The sequence below is a fragment of the Lissotriton helveticus genome, chromosome 3_1 (assembly GCF_964261635.1).
Source record: "Lissotriton helveticus chromosome 3_1, aLisHel1.1, whole genome shotgun sequence".
NCBI classification, from domain to species: Eukaryota; Metazoa; Chordata; class Amphibia; order Caudata; family Salamandridae; genus Lissotriton; species Lissotriton helveticus.
The window spans coordinates 953,886,630-953,912,146 of NC_136061.1; the positions used below are offsets into that span (position 1 = coordinate 953,886,630).

General features: G+C 40.5%; 1 protein-coding gene across 9 annotated transcripts in view; it reads right to left on the reverse strand.

The window, feature by feature from the left end:
* The window catches only part of RBM44 (RNA binding motif protein 44), a 1,911,902-nt gene that overhangs the window by 831,508 nt on the left and 1,054,877 nt on the right, over nt 1–25,517 (reverse strand). For all 9 annotated transcript variants that reach the window (XM_078681327.1, XM_078681325.1, XM_078681323.1 and 6 more), the window contains one exon: nt 5,538–5,714. In XM_078681327.1, coding sequence (XP_078537453.1) covers nt 5,538–5,714 — 177 coding nt within the window. The remainder of the gene's footprint in view (nt 1–5,537; nt 5,715–25,517) is intronic.

Sequence of the window (25,517 nt, forward strand, 5' to 3'; positions counted from 1 at the left end):
CAGAGAAGACATGCAGAACAGCAAGACCAGGAGTAGCAAGAGTCTTCATTGAAGCAGTCTTGGTTCCAGGCGAATTCCAAGTGTCCAGACAGTCCAAGAGTTTCAAGTTTGAGTCTTATCCCGACAAATCTGAAGAGCTACCCACAGGTAAGCCCGCAAGTACCCTAGGGAAACGGTTGGAACGACTCTGGGTCCCTCCCAAAGGAGGAGCTGGACAGATGAGAGGATACACCTATATCCTTTGTCCAGTTCCGTGCCAGAGTGGGAGCCAAGAGTTCCCTGAACTGGCTCAAATTGGAGTATGGAAGGAAGGCCCTTCAAAGCAGTCTGGTGGCGCTGCAAGAGCCCCCACCCCAGTCCAATAGCCCTGTCTGGGAGGTAATCACACCTTCCTGCGACCTTATAACCTATTGTTCTACCTTCCCCTTTGGTTATGCTTTGTTCGCCCGAAGTTGGCAGGGTATGCCCAGACGTGGGGCCCCTTCCTCGGTTTGCCACTGGATTCAAGCTAGCCTGGCTGATGAAGGCTGATTAGCCAGAAACCGGTCCCAGGATGCTTGTTTCCGGCTCAGGAAAGACCGTGCTTTTCTACTAGTGGGGCAAGAGGAGCGAGGTAGATATAAAAAAAGAGTCTGACTCAGGGCTGAGCCCTGAGAGACACTGCAAATCAGTGGGCGGTGGGATGAGATATGGGGGTGAAGAAGTCTTTTCTGGGACCGGTCATCAAGAAAAGAGCCGAACCAGGCTAAAATGGTCACCATCCCTCCCAGCTGCCTGAGCATGTCCAAGAGGATCTTGTGTGACACTGTATCAAACGATGCGGACAGGTCCAGCAGCACTAGCATTGCACAGCTACCCTTGTCCATGGTCTCCCGTATTGTCCCTGCTACTTCAAGCAAAGCTGTCTCTGTGCTGTATCCCGACCTTAAGCCCAACTGGGAGTCATGGAGTAGTTTGTTGGACTCTAGGAATTACGATAGCTGTTTCTGTACTTCATTCTCAAAGATCTTGGTTAATGCTGGCAGGAGGGAGATGGGCCTATTTGTTTTTAGTTCTGCCGGAACTGCGTCCTCTTTCATGAGGATTGGCTGGACACATGCCTTTTTCCAAATGGAGAGATAGATGCCTGTCTCCAGGGATGAGTTCCACTATATGCTTTAAAATGACTGACCACACTTACAAAGCCTGGAGAAACAACTCCGGGATGTGTTAGGGGTGTCCTGTTTATGCAGGGGCGCTCTCTCTTACAACCAAGCACCCTGCCCTCAAGAATGAAGAGCCTGCCATAGGGGTGACTTATAGGTCTTAAGTCCAGTGACCTCAGATATAAGAAAACATATCTGTTGAGATGGGCAAGCACCAACTCACACAGGCTGCAATGGCAAGTCTGTAATCACAGTTTGAGTGGACTCCCATGGGTGGCACAATACATGCTGCAGCCCAAGGAAATCCCCTGGTGTACCTATGCTCTGAGTCCCTTAGGACCATGTACTAAGACCTTACAAGGGTACACCAGTAACCAATTGTGGATGTGCAAGAGTACTTACCATGGTCTGTTTAGGGAGAAAGCATCGTGACTGGGGTCCTGATTAGCAGGATTCCAGCCAAACTAAGTAAAAAACACACTGACACCAGACAAAAAGTGGGGGGGAACCATGCTAGCAGGATGCTACCTTTCAACAGTTGTCAACGTGTCACTAGAAAGATACCGCCCTAACCCAAGTGGCCACACCTGCCCTACGCAACCTGGCCACAGTCTTGGGACTGGCATCACGAATGAATGGTGTTGCCCATATCCTCTGGAAATGGCTTACACATTTTACTCCACAGCTCAAGGTCTTCTCCTGACTTGATCAATTTCTAATGCCCAATGACAAATTCCATGTAGTGCAGGAGGCTGACATTCACGAGCGTTGCCTATTGGATCATTACTTCCGCCAAGCGCCCATGGAGCCTAAGTGCATGGGTACTTGTCAATCCAACTACCAGTGGAATGTTACTTCCCTGGGGATACTCTGGGAGGTATTTAAAGCCATCCTGAGGAGGGGAGGGGGAGTTGTGGGGGGGCTACGCAGTCACTCAACAGCGCTGAAAAGAATAAAGCTGCATGAACTCCACATGATATGGAGACGCAAAGCCCGAGTACCACTCAACACCAGACCTTCTGAGTTTTGCTCTACTTACAGCCTATCCTTTGACAAATATTAGTGGGCCACACTGCCTGGTTGCCTACAGAGAGCTGCATATAACAAAAGGGGGATAAAATAGGTAAAACTCTGCACTGGCTATGCTTTAACACTTAAAAGAATGGTAACATTGCATAGCTTCTGATGGCTTTTTCCACAGAATATACCATAGCGGACAGATTTGCAACGTTTTATAAGGACCCGTACTTAGAGGCTGTAGCACTGGAGCCTACTGCCTTAGCCACCTTTATAGCGGACTTCCCTGTCAAGCAATTGACGGACAGATAGGTTCGCTCTTAAGGCTGTTGAGGAGCTGGGGGAGACACTGGCCCAGTTGTAGCTGAGTAAGAACCTGAGCCCCAAAGACTTTTCAGTGGAATACTATAAAGCATTTTTGTTGTGTCTGGGGACTCTACTCTTTCTTGGTGGTACTGGTAGTTGGAGAGCTCCCTCTCAATCTGCGGAGCACAGCTATCGTAGTAATCCCAAATCCAGGTCTGCCCGTTACCCACTGAGTGCCCTATAGTCCCCACTGAGTATCCTATAGTCCCCACTGAGTGTCCTATAGACCATCTCCATCCGCAACATGGAAGTAAAGAATGTGTGAAAACCCTTGTAAACGGACTGCTGCAAATGGTGAGCACACTGGTGCATCAAGACCAGGCGGCTTCATGGCTCACTGTGCCACCAGACAACATTAGAATGGTATATATGGGCTCTATCAGATCTACTACCTGAGGTGCAGGCCTTCTTGCTAATAAACTTCTACATGACCTTTGACTCTGAACTGGGAAAACGTGTTCTTCCTGCTTGCCAGAATGAACTTCTAGACCCAATATATTGGTTGTGTCAAATTGCTAAACACTGCTTTAACAGGGAGGATCAGAATTGGCCACACTGTCTCTCACAAGCTTCTTTTCCAACGTGGAACCTGATAGGGTTGCCCCTTATCCCCGGAACCCTTTTTGTCCAGGCCACAGAGGCACTAGCGGCATGGATTTAGATTGATGCTCACGTGAAGGGGTTTAAGTGGATGCCAGGCATTGTGGATAGTATATATGCAGATGACGTTCTCGTTTTCTTCACCGAACCGGTCGGGTCTTCTGTCCTCCAGATTCTGCTCTTTTCTGTTCTTTTACAGGTCTCAAAATCAACACAGCAAAGTCCTCAATATACACAATGACCATCCTTATCCCCTACAACGTAGGCAGGAGACAGAGTTCCAACTGATGGTTTTAAACATCTGGAGATGTACGTCTATAAGGACCCTCAGAGCCTGACCAACTAACCTGGACCCCAAACCAGAAGGGTGCTCAAGGAAGTCGAGTTCTGTTGTACACTTACCCACTCATTCATCTGTAGTTTTAAAGATGGTGACATTGTCACGCCTTCTCTACCAACAACAGAACTTTCCATTCCCACCACCCTATTTCCACTAGAATTGAGGCCTCATTGAGGGGGTTTCTGTGGAATAATCAGATTCAACTAATCTGATTGACCAAATGCTTTAAATCCACATTTGAAGGGGACATTGCATAGTTTTATATTCTAGAGCCTCCCACCTCATCATTGGAAGCATATAGGGGTTTAAAAGAAAGATTTAACTACTTATCATATGCCTCTGAACAATGGGCCATGTAGGGCACCCAGATCTCTCACTTGTTTTAGGCGGGTTTGAATGTGCTCCCTCTCCTAACCACCACAGAAGCAGTACTACAGCTTTTGAGTAGGCTAAATGCTTCTTTGGAAGATTTGGTTGCCTCGACAGGTGATGGGCCTGCAGGGCTTCAAACATTGGGATCTTATCAGGATGTTTACCTTGGGCGAGATGATGGTATAAATAACAATAAAAATCCTTCATTGACTTACAAACGGAGTTCAGCCTTCACTATAGCAATTGTACAGGTACTTGCAACTTTGACACGTCCTTATGACATTCTCCCGGATTGTAGCCCTCTAGAAGCCAATATCCTGCTTGAAGCCTCTGGAGACCACAGACTCAAAAACCTTTATAGATCCTTATTAATCAACACCCCGACCCCATCCCACAAATGCACAAGGCGTGGGAACCAGACCAGGGTCCACTTGAGGAGGATGACTGGCAGGAGGCACTGGGATCCCCAAGTGAGCCGGGAAAAACCATGAGACTCAGACCGATTCAGCTGAAATACTTCCACCACACCTATTTCACCAGAGAGCAGCTGTGGAAAATGGGGAAGATTATCTTACCGCACTGCCACCACTGCTCTTCCCCGAGACAAGACTTTGTGCAAACTATATGGCATTGCAGTGCCCTTGAGGTTTTCTGGATCGTGATTCTGACCAGTCTGGGGACTGTTCTGCGTTGGACCCTTCCTAGGGGCCCTAAACTGACTACCTCATATTACAATGGACACAGACGGAGATAGTTATAAAAGAACATTGCCATGGCTTGACTTGGCACGAGCTAAGCACGATATAACGTAGTCTTGGAAATGTACAGACATTCTGCCCTTAGAGAGGTGTAGGAGAGGCATGGACCACAGTATGAGTCTGGAATGCCCCATTTACAATGCTTGTGGCTGTCCACACAAATACGGGAATGTGGACACTACAGAGAAATTAAAATGGAGCCCAACAGCGGGGGCAAGACAGGAGAATGATGGTAGGGGACAGGAACCTGGTGGAATTGGATTGTAAGGGATTGTGAGGAGACGACCACCTTGCAGGACTGGATTAATTGAATTGGGAAGGTCGGCAATGATTTTCACAAATTGCATTGACCACAGATGCTTGTCAGTGATCCCTTGTGTCGGTCACTGTTATTTCGGAAAACCAATACATTTTATTATAAAAAAAGGTTGTTTATATCGATTAGGCGGGTCAGCTGCTGCAAAAACTCAAAAATCAATGTTTGGAGCATAACCTAACCACGCTCAAGGCTTAGTAGAGGACATAAATAGAAAGGATTGAGAAAAGACATCAAGTAGGATACAGGTCTAAAAAAAAGATGACTGAGAGGAAAATGTCATGGTTGCACCCAGGGGATGCGCCCGTTTATGATATCCATACGCATATATGTTACAAAGTGCAAATAACTGTTGTGAAATATTTCAAAGGTAGGCACTGGTTCCACTGCTTTGTGTTATGTGTTATCAATTGTAAAAATTGGAAGAAAGCTAAGATCTAGAAGTAAAACAAACATAAGCTGTGAAGATGTTGCTGCGTTTGTAGTCACAATCTCTGTTCCGTAACAGAAACAAGGAACTTCCCAAAGTTCAAAATCTAGTTCAACAAGCACTGGCAAAACCACTAGGTTTTGCCTTTAAAAGGTGAATACTGATATACTGGCTTTGCCAAATCTGCACATGCCTGCTAAGTGAACCGCTCTCCTCCATTGCATGCTTGTACATTTGCCAGCAGCGGTCTCGACACATCCAATGGTAGGTCTTCAGAAGCTGCAGCTCTGCTTTCACAGCCCTCTCCAGAACACCCACACAGCAACGAAAAGGGTGAGACCTTTCAGAAACTCTGGACACCACTTTTTTCCTATAAAAGCAGAAAACATAGACAAATGTTTTAATAACTACTAGTGGCTCTAATTTTCTGATAACTACATTTGAAAAACTTACCTACCTGCAAAAATTGCTTCCTGTGAAATTTAATATCAAATCGAGAACAATACTAAAGCTTTAGAATACATTCACCATAAATCTTAAGCTTAAATAATAACTTAATCACCTATAGCTCTACCTTATTAGTTTAATCATTACATCTGTATGCTTTTTTATTTTCAGATTCTAATTAATGGTTCTACAAATCAAAATACAAAATAGCATTAAGGTGCTTGGATAGATCAGGCCCTAAAATGATAGACCGTGAAACCTGGGTTTGAATTTGTTCACGAGTGAAAAGGAATTACAAAGCCTATCCTCAAGCACTCTAAGAATACCAGAATATTAAAATTAACAGTAATATTATGTACACAGTTTCAGACAACTCAATAAATCATGACTGATAAACTGTTCTAGGGATCGAACTAGACACATTAAACCAGGTCCAGCTGTGCACCCCATCTGAACTGACATTAAGAGGACAGTTCAGGGTAAAATGAGTCTCAAAGTTGATTTGACTGTCCTTTTTCAAGAAAGAACTTATACAAAGCTACTGTTCTCCAGGAGGTTACAATACTTCCTACAGAAGATTTATGAGAGATATAAGTCTTGAAGCTCCCATGGCAGCATGCCCACTACTACAATGGCTCGCTCCTCTTGTTTAATGTTTTTCAGCCTCAGAGTACAATGGTAATTCTACCTCATGTAAGAACGTTTTCCATTACTTTGAGTCAAGACAACATACAATATCACCCTCAGAAAGCGCCATCACACACCAGCTTGTCTAACATTAGGAATCATAACTCCCAGCCTTCTGGGTTTTAAGTCTGGTGACCATAATCTTGTCGGATATGGAATCTTCACAGAAGAACATTGTTTCAATCTCAGCAGTGACTCCTCTGAGCTTTTTGTAAACAAAGTGTCTCAGTAATTGTATGGCAATACAGGAGGCCTGCATTATGAATAAACGTTTATTCACTTCTTCTGAGCAGCAACACTTCAATGTTTCCAGAAGCAGAACTTTAGAACGACATCCCAATAAACAGAACACTCAATTCCTCTCAAATGCCTCTGTCCACCATTTTCTTCCTTTTTTTGTTTTCTGCTTCCGTGCAGATAAGTATATTGCATTCAGTGTGTATGGAAATATACAGTTAAGATGTTTATGGTTAATTTAACATGGACTTGTGTGTGTGAGTTGTTGTATTATGTACATATAGGGTTAATTAGAACCAATTTAGGAGTAACATTTAGTGAACAGGAGTAGATAGTATTTAGAGCGAAAGTATGGGTGAGAAAACAAGATTTCAGGAGTTTTGTGAGAAATTTCACACATAGAATGTATCTACAATATTCTTAAGCTGTATCAACTTTCGTTTCTAGAGAAAATCAGAATTTACCTAATCGGCCGAACTCGCACAAGCATGGGTATCTTTCAAAGAACAGGAGAGCTCGAAATGGCATATGCGACATGGTCACATTTTAGGTTGGCATAGCATTGCGCATTACGCAAGCATTGAGTTTCTTCTCTAGAGAAAGTTGGACTTTTTCAGAAGACTTATGTGTAGCAAGCACAAAGCATCTTTATCGAAAGGAGAGAGCGAGAGCGCATATGAGCACACGTGTGGCATGAGGCGCATAGTTGCCTAGCTTTCGGCTGTTGGAAGCAAGACGGTAATTTTGTGAATAAAAGGAATATAGTGCAAAATAACATTTTTATAAAAGATATTTTTGGATAGAATTAAATACATTAGTGAGCAGGCTTCAGGGGAGTTAATTAGAAATACAGATACTCAGGTGGTACAATTGGCAGTAGAAGAGATAGGAAAGGAGGTTTTAGGTAATAAACACCCACATAAAGCTAGGGAGGATGAAGAGTACTTTACCATCTAAGAAGAAGAGAAGGATGTTATCAGAGGTCCAGGCAGTAAATGTTCAAAGAAGAGGAAGCATATAAAAAATGCTGATGTAAAGAAAAAAAAGAGTCCTCAGCAAATCACAGAAATTGGCACGCAAGATGGGCAATCTAGCTTTGCAAATGGTGATTATTTATATCTAAGTGGTGACCACCATGATTTAGAGAAGTATATTTTAGAACTAAACGATAAGGATAATTTGAAAGATGATCTGGATGATATATTCAAAAGTAAGGAAAAAGGAAAGCGATCTGGAGTTGAACCTCTTGGTGAAATTTTTTTTGACCACACAGAAATGCAATATCCTAGGGGTAAAGACTGGTAGCCATTAGATCATGTGGCAGAATATATTAAGCACTGGATTAGGACACTTTTAGATAAGGAAGATATAGTATGCCAGCGGAGAGCTTGCTTCCAGTGATTGATGACAAGGTTACATCCACGCCCAATCTGATCCTGAATTAATACGTTTTTTTTTTTTTTAAATGGGCAGAGACCCAAGGAAGGCTCTGGAAAATCTCTAAAACAGTGCCAGGACTGAGGTTTAGATTTCTCGGTTTTCTGGCTAGAATGTTCTATTTAGTAGAGGAGGCCCATTTTAAAGGCATTGATTTGAATATATACCTTTTAAGAGGGTGGTGTGTAAGAGTTGTACGTCCATTACAAAAAGCTGAGCTAAGGAAGACAATCCTGATGAGTATAAACTCAAAACTTTGTTAGTTGGCTGTGAAAGAAAGCAGTGAAGATGCTAAAGGCCTCTTTGGGGAAGGCAGGGTTAAAAGTATTGGAAAATATGTCCAAACCTTTACTTGTGTGCATAAGGCGCAAATTTCCAAGTGGAAGGTGTTTACTGGAAACAGGTTTTAAAGGAGGGCTGGTAGGAGAGGGCAAACTCTTAGTCGAGGCTATTATAAGTACCATAATTAAGGAAACTATGGAAATCAAAGAGGAGGTTATTCTAGACAGAGTAACGGATTCTATTCCCAGAGAGGGAGTGAAAGGAGGACTAGATCCATGTCAGGGACGAGGTCAAGGCACAAACTCAGGACAAGGTGAGTACGAGTAACAAATTTCGATCTATCCAGCAAAACGTGGGAGGAAGGTTAACATTTTTTCAGAAACAGTGGGAAGAAATAACAGACTCTTGGGTGTTGAAGACAGTCACAGGTCATCTGATAGATTTCGATTCAGAACCAATTCAAGATAGGAGTGAAGACAGTTGCATTTTCAAAGAGAACTAGATGCAGTAGTAACAGAAGAGTTGATGCAAATGCTAAATAAGAAGACAACATAGGAGATACACAGGGACATAATACGGTTTGTCAGTACCCTATTCCTAGTAGAGAAGGCGGACAAGGGTTGGAGACCTCTAATAAATCTAAGGAATTCATACCTTTAACATGTAGGCATTTCAAGATGGAGTGTATCCATCTCTCACAAGATATGTTAAAGGAAAAAGATAGATTAGTAAAGATGGATCTCAAGGATGCATCAATGCCGATCGATCCAGAATTAAGAGGTTTTTACAAATCAGATGGGAAGGAGTTCTATATCAGTTTCAGTGTCTTTCTTTGGGTTATCAGCTCCTTGGTGTTTCACAAAGGTCTTAAGACTAGTGGTAGGTTATTTGTGAGAAAGGGGAGTGAGTTTAATAATATTTTTGGACTACATTTTGATTATGAATCAGAGCCTTGAAGAGTTAGTTTTGGAAAGAGGGTTTACTAGAAAGACTAGGATTTATTATGAATGTGGAGAAATTGGTTCTAATTCTAAGTCTGGAGTCTCTTAGGTTTGTGTTAGACACAGTGAAAAGTCAATTACAGCTTCCTGTAAAGGAAAGAAAGAAGATAAGAGAGTAGGTGAAGAAAGTAATGAGGCAGGAGTAAGTAAAGTTGAGGGTTTTAGTCCGAGTGATTAGTCTTTTATCATCCTCAATACAAGCAATTTTCCAGAACCATTACATTAATGATGATTACACGAAATAGGGGGAGCCCTATTAGCCAAAACCACGAGTCAATGAACAATATCAAAACCACAATGGTTTGGTTCAGGGATATAACTATGAAACAGACAACATACACAACTTAACCAAACCAAAAATGTACAGTTTAAACCAAAGAAATGAGGTACCCACAACAGATTTCTTTCAAATTAGAAATGTCTTTTGTTATTGGAATTATTCTTTGAGAAAAAACAATACAGTAGAGAATCCTGTGTGTCAACAGATATATAGTTTGTGCTCACAAAGTTACACTAAACAAGCATTCAAAAAAATACACTGTAAACAAAAGAAAGAATAGCAGAGGAATAAAAATCCAGATGTGTATCTGTATTATAACAAGAACGTAATGCCAGAAATGCTTTCTCTTGATTTGTCAGAAAGGACTTTAATGGCTTTTCGGCCTTATGAGATTAAAACGCCGAACACTACCTAGGGGCAAGGACATACAGATGATGCTAAATAGAGCAGAAACTCGTTGAAGTCAAAAATGTGGCCGCATAAACGCAGGACTGAATACGATGGAAGAGTAACTGTAGTTCTGCATTGATTTCTACTGATTGGTACCTCAGTGATTTCAGGTCTAAATTCCGTTTGATGACTACATTCTTTTGAGAGCTATATGTATTCTTTGTCAATACGTAGCTTCAACTTTCAGTGATAAATATCCATCTATGTTGATTATGCTGTATACTGTTGTCCTTCATTGGCCTAGACATACATGAGAGTATTAGACATGATTTTCACAGTATTAAGATATAAAGACACCTTCCCAGTATTAATTCATCACTGTTTTCATAGCAATCAATGCAAAACAATCAATTGTGCATGCAGCCCGTATCACTCGGCGCTTCTTACTGTTGCGGAGCACGTGATACAAAACAAGTTGCATGTACGAGATACAAAACAAGTTGCATGTACTTATACTTCACTATTGACTATTATTGTTTGGATCTAGATGGCAAGAGTAAACATGGTGTAGTGCATCTCTTGTACACGAGCGGCATATAACACTGATGTTTTGACTCAGTCATATGATACTTCATTGCGCTTTGCTAACTAGGGCTAAATTGTGCATATGGCTTGCATCACTAGACTATTTTCACTGTTGCAGCGCACATGAGAAGACTCATTATATGTACTTATATATTATTGTTCTGACTGATTGTAGAGGAGTGAAAATGGTGTGGTGTACTTTCTGTGTAAGAGCTGCATATTGCATTGTGATGTTTGGACTCAAATCAAGTAAGGATAATGCTATACTTGATTTGAAAACATGGATACTGTTGTGCAGAATATGTAAGGAATTGCTTCCCATAACTTAGCAATTTTTCAGCAGGATAAGTTTCTAAAGTTTGAGCATGTGCACGCACCATGTCACGCTTCGTACTTGCCAATTTTTCTTGTCATCTATTTACATTTTATGTTTGTGAATTTTACACTGTAAATATAGTTGATTTATTTTCCGGTGTACTGTAATCTTAACTTGGGTTCTGTAGCTCGTTGGCCTAGGTTTGAAATTAACTGACCGGTAGCATGTTTTCAGTCTCTATGATGATCAGTGCTATTTTTTAAAATGCCATTTTGATCCTGTGATTTCTCTTAGGGGGTCGAACAATGTAACAATGCGGCAGTTCGAGGTAAATTTATTTCCCCAGTAAGGCTGGCAGCAATTGCTGTAAGTGCAAGAAACTGAATAGATTGCACAGTTTGTGTGATAATTGGGCTATATGTTTTGATTCTTTTAGGGGCTCAAATCTGTGAATTTGCCGAATCGAGACGCATTAACAAATTTTCCGCCAAACCAGTGTAATTTTCTGATACACAAGGTGATATGACAACTGCGGCTCCCTGGTAGGTTTTGATTATGGAACAATTCTGGCTCATTCATAGTTTGAAAACTCTATTTTGCTTTGCAGAAATAAAGGAATTAAGAAGGTTGTGAATTTAACAAAACTATGACTGAGGAGTCATATTGGAACCATTATATTCTACAACTGGGTAGCAAGCTTTGTAATAATCCCTGTTTATTGTTTGCACTTATGGAGTTTTAACATCTGGGATACATTTATTTCTGGTTTCAACCTTGGCATATGCTTGTCTACAGTTTTGATTTGTCAGCTTATTTTACTTTGTGCGCCTTATTGTGTCTCACATTTTAGTTGATGACTTCACTTCTAACACACTTTCACACCGTCCATCAATTGTGCTTTTCCTTCACTTCTACCACAGCAATGTTGAGACCATGTTGGCGATGGTTCTTCCTTCCACTGTCAATTTGGGTATGCGTGACAAGTAATCTCACAGCAAGTTTTTTTTAGTACTAACTTACATTGGGGCCCGGCCTTTTGTTTGGTTCTCTCCTTTTCAAATGTTTCTATATTTGGGAAACATTTTCTTGGTACCTGAATATTATGTATGCTATTTGTTTTCAGAAAAATTCTTGTGGTTGATCTCAATGCTTCTAAATGTCATGATAATAACCTAACAAATAACTACGGTCAAATCGCCGTCCCCTTTGGCAAATCGAGGGGAAGCATTTATTGCACTATGTTATTGTTATAATACGGACAAACATCTGGATTGGTCTCCTCTGCCATTGTGCAGTTTTGGTTTACACTATTTCTTTGGAACCTGTATTGCATTGTTTTCTCCATGAAGAATAATTTTAATTTTAATAACAAAAATCTAGTATACTTCGAGAGAAATCTCTTGTGGGTACCTTGTTCCTTTGGTTTAAACTGTACAATTAGGGTTTGGGTAAGTTATGTATGTTGGCTGTTTCAACCTTTTAACCCCAAACCAATGCCATTACATTAGAGGGCCTTACAAAGGTTGAAGAAAGCAGGTTTAGTGAAATGAATATGGAACTGGGACAAGATAAAAATAAATATGGAATGAAACGAAGAGGTGCAATGGTGGATGGGAAATTTGGAGGTCTGGAATGGTTGGGCAATTTTTGTAACATTGCCAGAGATCATTTTAAACAGATGCCAACATGTCGGGATGGGGAGAAGAGTGCTCAAGTCAGGAGGCGTTTGGAACATTTTGAACGAAGTTGTAGGCAGGGTTGTCTGCCCTTCTCAGTTACAAACAGAGGTTGCAAGGCGCATCAGTGTTGTTAAAGATGGAAATTTCTGCAGTGAAATATCAACAAATCAAGGAGTAGCAGATCCAAATGATTGACAGATTTAGCAAAGGAAATGTGGGATATTTATCAGGAGTTCACAATGTAATGGCAGATTGGAATTCCATGTATATAAAATATTACAGCGATTGGAAATTGCAGGAGAGTATTTTCAGGGAGATACAGAAATGTTTGGGCCCTTAAGAGGTAGATCTCCGAGCTTCTTTTTTTACATTCTAGCTGAGTTATTACATAAGCTGTAGACCGGACCCAGGTGCAATTGCAGTGGATGTGTACATGCAGGATTGGACATGGGTGAGGGGGTACAGATTTACTCCTTTTTCAATGATACAGAGAATGTTGTTGCAGTGCAGGAAGTAGAGATGTCAGATAGTTTTAGAGACTCCATTTTGGAAAACGAATCCCTTCTTTCCAACAGTGTTGGAGATGGCTGTGGAGATTCCATTTCTGATCCGATATTCAAATTAACTTTTAACGGCAACAGAAGGAGGAGAGCATTTTCTAGTGGAAGCAGGTTTGCTAAATTTTTAAGTTCGGAAGATTATGGGGGTTCACGAAGATTTACAGATGTTTTGGTGACAATTTAGGGTTACTTGATGAATCCTGGGCACTAAGAACAAAGAAAAGATATAGAACTACATGGAGAGTTTGGGTACGTTGGTGCTTGGAAAGATTTGGATACCATGGAGGCTGATGAGATAGAAGTGGTGATTTTTTTTTGTTGCAGATGTGTTTGATAAAAGTTTATCCGGTGGAAAAGTCAATTGTTTCAAATCAGCAGTGGCAGCGGAACATTCTTTGGTCCAGGGAGTATCAATAGGTAGAAGTCCATTGGTTTGTAGATTAATGAAGGGAATATGTTTTAAAAGACCTCCAAAGCCACGGTATCAAACGTTTTGGGATGTGGATTTAGTTGTGAGACTGTTCCAACAATGGCCAAGCAATAGGTACTTAGGAGTAAGAAAGTTAATGTGGAAATTAGCAAAGGTACTATGTTTTTAAAAAAATTTTTTTTTTTTTTTTTAAAGAGTGTCATAGGTATGCACACAATAAATTTCACATAGATTTTTTCAACCAACAGGTGTGTTTGAATAAAAAGCCAAAGTTGTGTGTGGTAAGATGTATAAAGGAATACAAATCAAGGATGCTAGAAGAGCACGATTAAATTAGTTATTAATTTCTAAAGTAAAGCCACTCAAATGAGTTACTAGTGCAACCATTGTAAGGGAGTTCAATGGTGAGTAAAGTATTTATGTCTGGAGGTAGATGGAGGACACATTAAAAGTGGCTGATTGGTCAAATGAAGATACTTTTAGGACATTTTATTTTATACCTTTGGAACATGTCTCACACTACGCATTGAGAAACCCAGAGGGTGCATAATGCTTGCCACTACTTGTAGATTCTTCAATGTTTACTGTATACATAATCAAGATTTAATTAAAGACCAGGAGGCTAGCATTAGCTCACCACACCCATCCCAGTTTGCGAGGAAGTTTTTAAAAAAACAATAAAAATATGGTTTTTCAGGCCTCGAAAAAATCTCACTCATCATTGCGAGTGGGCGAGGGGATTTATCAGGTCGAGCTATTTGTAGCATTTATTTGTCTCTGCGGGGGAGATAACAAACTGAAAGTAACAAGTGTTGTGTTCATTCAGAAAGAGTATAAGCAATAAAGATGCCTTTAAATCTTGTTTTTGTCTCGACAAATTTGCTGTCTGTTCAAGGACAGAGGTCAAATGTCAGTTTGTCTTTTTACTAAGTGTTGCTCATCTGTTACTGAAAAAGGTTTTTAACTTTTCTTTCTTTTATTATATAGTTAGTGCTTTTTGTAAAGTGAGCAATCTGACAATTGTAAAACAATAAGCTGTAAAATGTCTTCCTTTTTCTAACACAACATTTAAATCGCTTGTAAATTAAAAAGTACAATTATTTTAAAATATATCAGTAATTATGAAATAACTTTTTTTGTAACTTAGAAAGGTGATGCAAAAAAAGATTCACATAGGTGCAAAAGAAATCAGTACACTTTACTTGGTGATGTGCAAATGACAAATATTTGCAGACATTTGATTTCCAGACATTGAGAACTATAAAGTTTTAAAACCACATGTCAGTGGGAAATTCGGAGGGCATTTTCATGTAAAATCTGCTGATTGCAATAAACGTGTGCTGCTACTTTATGCTTTAGTTATGTATTTATTAAAATGACAGTTTTTAAACATAAGTTGAGAAACATTCCTGTCCCCACACTGATGACAATGCGATTAATGTACTGAGCCAAGTCAGCGGTCATGTGTAGTAAGTGGAAGAGGTGTGGCGCCGCGGCCAGGGCGACTGACACTGGAATCTGGGGACCACGGTTCGATCCCCGGCTCCGGCGGCAGGTCAGCCCAGCACCATGTGACTCTGGGCAATAGCTCGCTTAATCTTCCCGACGGCCCCCCAGCGCCTAGAGACCCTTACGGGTGATTGTGCGCTTTACAAATGTGGACTTTACTTTATCCTATATGTAGCTAGGTTTGTATTATATATGGAGCAAAAGTTTAGTCTATTAAACCAAACAAGAGTTTTTTGTACAGGAGACTTATTGAACTTGCGTATTTAAAGGTGCTCTTATATGTGCTAAAGGAGAAAATGGTGTCTCAGTGAATTAAAAAAACTTGCCCAGGATCACAAAATTTGAAACCAGTTTATGGGTCAAGAGCATTATAATTAGGTCAAGTAGATTATTTAAGCCACTACACTTGCAGGTCTAGTCACATTTTTATGGTTTTTCATGGCCTGTTTTTATGTAAGTTGGGCCGATGCATACGTTTATTAAGAAGTATTTAACAGTAAGAAGTAATTCGAGTAAGAATGTTGAACAAAAGATATTTTCATGGTTACCTTTTTCAGACCAGTGAGTTTTACAAGGTGAGTTTAAGGAGAAGGAAGATTCCGAACGTAGAGAAACAAAAGAGTAAGGAAATGGTGGACAGAGGGATTTAAGAGGACTGGAGTGTTCTATTTATTGTAATGAGGTTCTAAAGTTCTGGGTCTGGACTCTTAAGTGTTGCTTCTTAGAAGAAGTGAATAACAGTTTATGCATAATGCTTGCCTCCCAGTCTTTCATAAAATCGCAATTACAGTAAACCTTTAAGAATCAACATTTCAGGTTAAGGAGCTGGACAGCCTCAAAGGCCAGGCACATGTCGCATATCACTTTGAAGGCATATGAACTGCAACTACTTTCATAACGTCACACTCAATATTGAAGTACTTTCTAATTTGATCTTTCAGTTTTGCAACACAGACCTTATCATTCACAAGATTTACACAAAAACTCCTACAGATCCTCAACTTCTGCAATTTTCCTGTTTCCGCTCTCCAGATCACTGACCTGACAGGCTAGGTATCCTATGTTTACTTTACTTTTTTTCTTTTTTTTTAATATACCATTTCTATTGTATTTGACATTCGAAAGAATCAGTGACGGTAAGCAGCATATATCATAACAAAGCGTAGGTATTACAATGAAATTTTCATTCAATCTCCATATCACGCATTCATCCCACCAGGCCCAACAGTTCACAGGGCAGCAACAATCTAGACTACTCTGACCGCAGGAGTCGTGATTTGTGCTTGCATGGGGACACCAAGCTCTCCTTGATATGCATTTAATTTGCCCCATACTTTAGACCATCTATCCGGACAACCCCTACTTGCATACACCACCCTCTCCCCCTGCATACACCGGTCCAAATCCTGCTTACAATTGCCCAACTTCGGTGGCAGTGCCGCTCCCCACATCCTAGAACTACTACTGCTACTACTAAGAACTACTGCTAATGCTACTGGAATAATAAGAACTACTGATACTGGAATATTAAGAACTACTACTATTTATACAAAGAGTATAAAAGAAGGATTAACAAAAGTTCATTTTTATTTTAGATTTAGATTTTAAATTGTTACTTAAAATTTTTATTTTTGTTTATTTCTTTACAGGTATTATGTCTGACCAAAGTAGGTCTTCCCCCCCTCCCTTCTTAGCAACACCTGGTGCCCCAACCATACCTTGGAAACAGTGGAAGAAAATATTTATAGCTTACTTATTGGCAACCGGTGGAGGAAAATATGATCCCGTGAGACAACAAGCAATACTTATCCACCATCTTGGTGTTGAGGGGAGGAGGGTGTATGAAGAATCACCGGACATTTCTTTGGGTATGGGTGATGGAGAGCCTAATAAATACAATTACATTTTACTCCGAAAACAAATGTTGTGTTAGAACGTCATACATTTGTTAGTCAGAGACAGAGAGTAGATGAAGATATTGCTTCATTTGTATCTTCATTGCGGGGTTTAGCATTGACATGCAATTTTGAGCAATTGAATGATTCTGTAATCAGAGAACAGATAGTTAGATGCACCAGTAATACAAAGATAAAGGAGAAATTGTTGATGAAAGAATATACCTTAGATGAGGCTGTTCGCATAGCTAAGCGAATGGAACACACTGTTATGGATTAAGGAAATGGAAAATTCAATCATTACGAAAAGCGAAAAAGTGGAAGTTGTCGAAAGGAAACTTGAGAATAAAAAAATAGATAATAAAACTAACAATGATTTGAAGGGGTCACAAATGGAAAAAATTAATTTTCCAGTTAGAGATATAAAATGTTTTCGCTGTGGGTCTCCAGGACACATTGCATCGAGCTTAAGATGTAGGGCTAGAAATACATTGTGCAGAAGCTGTGGTAAAAGAGGGCATTTTGCAAAACTATGTTGTACAAAAATGCCAGAAAAAAATAGAATACAAGTAACTGATGATACATGTGAAAACGTGGATGAAAGGTGTCAACAATTGATGGTTTTACAAAATGTTTTGAGAATAGTACTGTAGAAATGGTAAAATTAGATCTGAGGTAAAAATTGAGAGTGAAGACGAATTAGAGAAACCTCATTGTAATATCTGCTTTGAGGGAAAGGAGATAAATGTATTAGCAGATTCTGGAAGTTTGTATACACTTATTTCAAATGCGTCATATTTAAAATTGGTCTAAAGGAGATGGTCCGCCCTTGTGCAATTCAGATATTTGAGCTGTAGGGTATGCAGGAAAAAGGATTGAGATCAGAGGGATGTGTTGAATGACTTTAAAGTTCAAGGGAGAAGCTGTCAAAGGCAGAGTTTACATTACTCATTTTGGTTCTGATCTTTCAGGATGGCGACATCAAAAAGATCTGAATATCATAATAGATCCTAATGCCCAAGAACCTGTAATGGTTTTAGAAAGAGCGATGTGAGAGAAGTGGAAGATTGTGTTGAGTTAATGAGTAAATATCTTAAGGTTTTTACCCTAAATTAGGTTTCTTAAAGGGTACTCACACAAAATATTTGAAAAGAGAATGCAAAGGCAGGGGTAAATAGGAAAAGGAATGTTCCAAATTTGATGCTAGAACCATTGCGCCAAGAAATTGAGAATTTGTTGAAACAAGACATCATTGAGCCTATCAATGCATCAGGATGGTTGTCCCCTATTGTGATTGCTCCAAAGGATGGTGGGAAATTTTGTCTTTGCATAAATTTGCGTGACTTAAACAGAAATATTTGGGTGGATAGGCAACCTCTCCCCAATATATCTGAGATGTTATCCACAATGGGAGGAGGAAATGTATTCAGTTTTCTTGTTATGTCAGCTGTGTATCATCGAATCAATTTGTATGAGGAATCAAGACATCTGACTTCATCTGCAACTCCTTTAGGTGCGTTTAGATATAGGAGAATGCCTTTTGGACTGGCATCGGTGTCAGCCGTTTTTCAAAAAGTAATGGAAAACATTTTTGGAGATTAAGAAAAAGTTAAGTGTTCTCAAGATGACATTTTGATTGTGGGAAAGGATTTCTGTAGCCATGACAAAATGTTTGAAGAGGTAATGAAAAGGTTAGAAAAACATGGGTTGACGATAAAAATGGAAAAATGCCAAGTGAGAAGAGAACAAGTGGATTATCTAGGTCCTGAAATTACTGCTAGCGGAATAAGACCAAAAAAAAAGTATTGTAAAAGTTGTAACTATGGCTCCTGAACCGTTGGATAAAGACAAACTACGGTCATTTCTAGGGTTAGCGGAATATTGTGCTAAGTTCATTTTGCTGAACTTTTGAAACCTTTGAGAGTGATAATGAAAAAGAATGTGGCATTTGAATGGAATGAAAACTGTAAAAGAGTGTTTGAATCTATTAAAAAAGCTAGATCAGGTACACCATTTTTGGGGCGAGTTGACATTACATGGAAGACATATTTGACCACAGATGCTAGTGGTAAAGGAATTGGGGCAGTGTTGTTACAAATGGTAAATGGTGAGGAACGCATTATTGGTTTGGGATCCAGAAGGTTGCAAGGTGCTGAACGTTCGTATTCGGTCATCGAAAGGGAGGCTTTATCTTGTTGCTGGGCGATCAACCACTAAGTTTTATGTGTGGGGTTTGCCGTTTAAGATTCAAATGGACCATAAGTCTCTGAACTATATTTTCAAAGGAGGAAGAGGGCTGGAGGTTGGTGTAACACCCCGCATATCTAGGTGGTTGTTGTATGTTATGGAGTTCAATTTGGAAGTTGAGTATGTAAAGGGTACAAAAAATGTGGTTACAGATTGTTTATCGAGAATGCCATTGGTAGGAGATTGTGATGAAATAATCAGTGAGTCTGTGGATATAATTAATAGTGGAGAAATGGCTTTGTGTTTTGAAGAGTGGGAGGAAGCAAGAGAACAGAATTCGGTGTTATTGAGATTAAAAACTAAAATTGTTCAAGGTTGGAATATCGAAGATAGCAGGAATCATGAATTAAGTGAGTTCTTTAAGGTAAGAGAGGAGTTAAGCATGTGTGAGGATAAAGTTAGGAGAAGACCCCAGCTTGTTCCTCCCAGAAATATGCGCAAGTGTATTTTAGATATTATTCATGAAGGGCATCCTGGACGGAATATGTCCAAGCGTAGGGTCAGAGTCATTCTGGTGGCCTGGAATGGATGGTGATGTGGAAAAGGTAGTAAAAGATTGTCACATATGTGTTAATAGTGACAAATCTAAAGTTGTGAGGCAACCTCCTCTGGTATGTACCGACTTTCCAGCTAGACCGTGGGAAAGATTGGCCATAGATATAAGGATAGATATATTCTCGTGTTGGTAGATTACCATTCTAAGTGGTTTATAGGGGAGACAATGAGTAAAGTTAATAGTGGAAGTGTGGTGAAATTCTTGGAGAATTTTTTTCTAGAGGAAGGAATACCTGAGTCTTTGGTGTCTGACAATGGAATGCAATTTGTTTCCAGGGAAATAGAAGAGTATTTGAAAAGAATGGGAATTGAACATGAGAGGGTAGCTCTTTTCAGACCACAAGCTAAAGGTCTAGTTGAGAGAGTAAACGGTCTTGTAATGGACAACATCCAGCTTTCTCTTGCAAATGGGTTGTCCTGGAAAGATGAGTTAGGAAAAATGATGTGGACCGATGGATTAGTCCACATTCAGCAACTAGTGTACCTCCGTTCATATTTTTGAAAGGAAGAGAACCTGGAAAGAAATAATGTCCTGTGTGGTTGAGCAAGAAGGACAGGATTTGGGTTGATCATATAGAAGTCAAAGACAGAGTTCAAAGGGGTCAAGAAAGAATGGAAAGTGCATACAACTTTAAGAAAGAAGTGAAGAAAATATGGGTTCAAGCAGGTGATTGGGTAGTAGTTCGGAAGAATGAGTGAGTTCGGAAGGGAGAGAGTAAATATTTGTGAGCATTCCTGGTTAAAGATATAAAAGGAAGTGTTGTGAAATTGGATGATGGAACTATATGGAGTTTAGGTAATGCATGCAAAGTATGGGAACCATAAGACTACATCTATTCTATCTTGATACGTTAATTCTAGATAGTGACGTGTCATGTGATGTATTTTAACTATGTAAAAAGCTTATATGTGAAATATTGCTTATATTCTACTTATTGGATTTTTATATGCATTGTGTACGTTAGGTTTGCTTTCTTTATTATTGAAATTGTATTGTAATTTTGTAGTGCTACTTACAGTCATCATTATTATTATTGTTATTTTATTGTGGAAAAAGGGAGATATGTGGAGTTGTCATAGAATGTGTAGGGGTTCTACTGAAAGAGTTCTGTTAATGTCAGTTAGAGAGCACTTGAAGACTATGGATGTTGCTCTGTGCTGGAGATGCCCTCTACAATAAACTATACTAAGAAACCTTAGAAGGATCTTTTCACAATTGCTTTAAAATAGGACAGCAGGACTGGATAGGCCATCATTTTAAATAGAGCGGCTTTCCCCAGTAGGGAGAGGGGCAAGGGCTTACAGCGTTGAATGTCCCTTCAAAAGCATAAACATGGTGGCTCAAAGTTAGGTTTATAAACAGCGTCTGGGTCCCTAGTGATTTATATCCCCAGACAATGGAAATCCTCTGTGACCACACAAGCTGCACAGCCGTCAGGCAGGCATGGTACAGATCCAAGAAGGACAAAGACTTGCTCCAATTGATGGTAGTGTGATGTATTCCTATGGGTCCTGAATCGATCCCCCTATTCCTGACCCTATTCTGGTTAGTAAACTAACAAGTTAACTAGTAATCAGCCCATGAGGCAGAAAACCCCCATGATGCAGATACCGTTATCTGACGCAGTCACACTACGGCACAGGAACGTGTTATCTGATTAGGTCATAACGCTTGCGATCTAATTAGACAAGCGATATTCCTCCAGCCCCTGATGAGGCATACGGAGTTCTCATAACAAATCAAACCTATGACAACCTGGGCAAAACCCTGCGGCCATTGTTTTGATTTCACCGAGAACTTCAGTAAAAGAATGTGCTAACGAGCAAGTCGTATGACATCCTTATTGACGTATCTATGTCCATCCTTACGTCAATCTCGGCACCTTAAAGGTATAAATATTACCGATATTGCCCTATGCAAACACACGCGTGGTGACGAGACGGAGCAGCCATACTTGCCGAAGCGAAGAGCAGAGCAGACCCCGCTGGCGCAGCCCCGCCTTCCTGACGCTATGAGACGCGCTGCTTTCTCCTGCCGAGAATTCCAGCCCCGGCGTTTCTGGGCAGCCCTCGCAGGCAGCCTGGAATATCGAGACCAGAGAGAGAGATACCATCCCTCATTCATCCTAACTTCCAGGTACAGAACTGAATAACCTCTCACAGAGAATTCTTTAGTTATTCACTTGGCAAAAACAAACTTAACTTAAACTGTAACTTTCTATTCCCGCCCACGTATTAGGCTTAGGTCAGGTACACGGGGTAGGCGTATTTAGAAACACCAGTTGAGTACGTTTAGTCAAATGTATATGTGTATGTAATATATTTTATTCATTTTAAAACATCATATGGCTTAGAAACCATATCAATGTTTTTACAGTATTATTTTATACTATTGCTTTTAATGTATGCACTTTACTTAACTATAAGTATTGCAATAATATCGATCCATTTCTCTTGTATGAGAAAAGAGACTGATCAATAAATACCACCTTTTTATTGAACACGCCCGTCTCTTCCTTTTCTCTACATTCTGATGAGACTAAGAATGCACGTACTGACTGAGTAAAATAAATTGCCTTTTGTTCACACGACTCTCGAGATATACTCTTGATTAGGGGAGAGCAAAGTTGTCATGTTCTATGGTTGTCAGAAACTAAATCCCTTCTTGTCTAATCAGGGAAGTTAAGTCCTCCTTGAACATTCGAGAAAGTTTCTAGTGAACTCTGAGCTAAGCTGGCAAACCCAAAACTTTAAGTCTAGTATCGAAAGTAGTAGACCTAGTTAACGTCTGGTCTAGGCCTTTACTATTGTAGGTATTATTCCAATGCGCAGAGCCTATTGGGATGATAGGAACTACACTACATTTAGCCGGTACCTTCCCTAGACAGGACTGGATGTTCTGTGGTGTAATTTTATTCGTGTTCCCCTGGTGAGGGGTCAGCTGTGGAAGTTTAATCGCTGGCTGAATTGTTGAAGTCCGCATCACATATTGGACTAATTGTCTATGTATTTTTATTAATTGTTTTAGCTGTGTTAACAGCTCTGCTGCAGACATCCCTTCGATGTCTGGATGTGGTGTGTATCCGGCTAGGACCGGCCACGTTGCTCCTGGTCTACCTAAAGGACCGAGCCTGGTGATGAGATTGTTATGTTTTAGGGCGCCATCAAATAAGAGCAGGTGCTCTTGAAATTTGAGTGGTACTTCCACCTCCTCGAAAGGAGTGTACGTTTCAGGAGGTTCCTCTATTTTGTAATAGTGGAAGTACTTTGTTACAGCATTTGCTGCTGGAAAATGTATCCATGAATAGTATACCTCTGTCTGCCGATATTCGTGTGCCTCAATTACGAATATGACTGTGCCACCTCTAGGTGTCAGTCCATTTTCTATAAGTTTTATGGTTATAGATTTCCTTTTGATGACCGGAATGAGTATTATATTCGGGTCTGCTTCCTGCATGGTAGCATCAGCTTCTGCGAGTTCAGTTGCTAATCTAACTGCCTCTCTTTCATCCTCATTGTCTGACATTTTACTGTCCAAAAGGTTATTTTGTTTGTTTGCAGATCAGGTTTCTTGTGGAAACAAAGATTAGATGCACAATATTTTGGAACTGTGTATCCTTCAACGTTGACTATACCAAGAACCATACATAGGAGTTCCCTCCTGCGAGGTCTGGCAGATATTACCTTTCACCCACTCCAGACGTCTTTGGAGTATTATGGGAAAAGGGGTCTGAGTGAGAAAGCACGACTGAGTTACTCTAAATGTCTTACGTTAGTTTTATCGCCCTTTCCAAACACGTTGGGCGCCATGTAGTGTAGTTCCTATCATCCCAATAGGCTCTGCGCATTGGAATAATACCTACAATAGTAAAGGCCTAGACCAGACGTTAACTAGGTCTACTACTGTCGATACTAGACTTAAAGTTTTGGGTTTGCCAGCTTAGCTCAGAGTTCACTAGAAACTTTCTCGAATGTTCAAGGAGGACTTAACTTCCCTGATTAGACAAGAAGGGATTTAGTTTCTGACAACCATAGAACATGACAACTTTGCTCTCCCCTAATCAAGAGTATATCTCGAGAGTCGTGTGAACAAAAGGCAATTTATTTTACTCAGTCAGTACGTGCATTCTTAGTCTCATCAGAATGTAGAGAAAAGGAAGAGACGGGCGTGTTCAATAAAAAGGTGGTATTTATTGATCAGTCTCTTTTCTCATACAAGAGAAATGGATCGATATTATTGCAATACTTATAGTTAAGTAAAGTGCATACATTAAAAGCAATAGTATAAAATAATACTGTAAAAACATTGATATGGTTTCTAAGCCATATGATGTTTTAAAATGAATAAAATATATTACATACACATATACATTTGACTAAACGTACTCAACTGGTGTTTCTAAATACGCCTACCCCGTGTACCTGACCTAAGCCTAATACGTGGGCGGGAATAGAAAGTTACAGTTTAAGTTAAGTTTGTTTTTGCCAAGTGAATAACTAAAGAATTCTCTGTGAGGGGTTATTCAGTTCTGTACCTGGAAGTTAGGATGAATGAGGGATGGTATCTCTCTCTCTGGTCTCGATATTCCAGGCTGCCTGCGAGGGCTGCCCAGAAACGCCGGGGCTGGAATTCTCGGCAGGAGAAAGCAGCGCGTCTCATAGCGTCAGGAAGGCGGGGCTGCGCCAGCGGGGTCTGCTCTGCTCTTCGCTTCGGCAAGTATGGCTGCTCCGTCTCGTCACCACGCGTGTGTTTGCATAGGGCAATATCGGTAATATTTATACCTTTAAGGTGCCGAGATTGACGTAAGGATGGACATAGATACGTCAATAAGGATGTCATACGACTTGCTCGTTAGCACATTCTTTTACTGAAGTTCTCGGTGAAATCAAAACAATGGCCGCAGGGTTTTGCCCAGGTTGTCATAGGTTTGATTTGTTATGAGAACTCCGTATGCCTCATCAGGGGCTGGAGGAATATCGCTTGTCTAATTAGATCGCAAGCGTTATGACCTAATCAGATAACACGTTCCTGTGCCGTAGTGTGACTGCGTCAGATAACGGTATCTGCATCATGGGGGTTTTCTGCCTCATGGGCTGATTACTAGTTAACTTGTTAGTTTACTAACCAGAATAGGGTCAGGAATAGGGGGATCGATTCAGGACCCATAGGAATACATCACAGTATAGCCCATGTAACAACAGGATAGTGTGAGTATGTGTATCACTATAAAAAGTGGAGGACAGATTAGCAATAAAGGCAGGATAACGTCTGCATAAAGGAAGATTCTCTCCTCCAAGTCAGCCGTTCACTGAAGCCCTCTAATCAAGGGATCGCTTTGGATCCATGCAGCAAAGGTCTCCAGGTTGAGGGCGAAGATCAAAGGAGAAAAAGGAGAGCCCTGTTTCGTGCCATTACGAAGGTGAAACAATGTGGACGTAACCCCATTCACCACTACCTGGGTGAGGGGATCCGGGTACAAGAGCGGAATCCAGGAGATAAAGCGGGGACCGACCCCCGATATTTCTCGAACACATACATAAAGTGCCATTCCACTGTATCAAAGGTGATCTGTTCGTCGAGGGACAAAACTTAAGAGTCTTCACAGATTCTCGTCGCTCGGCCCAGGAACCCATGC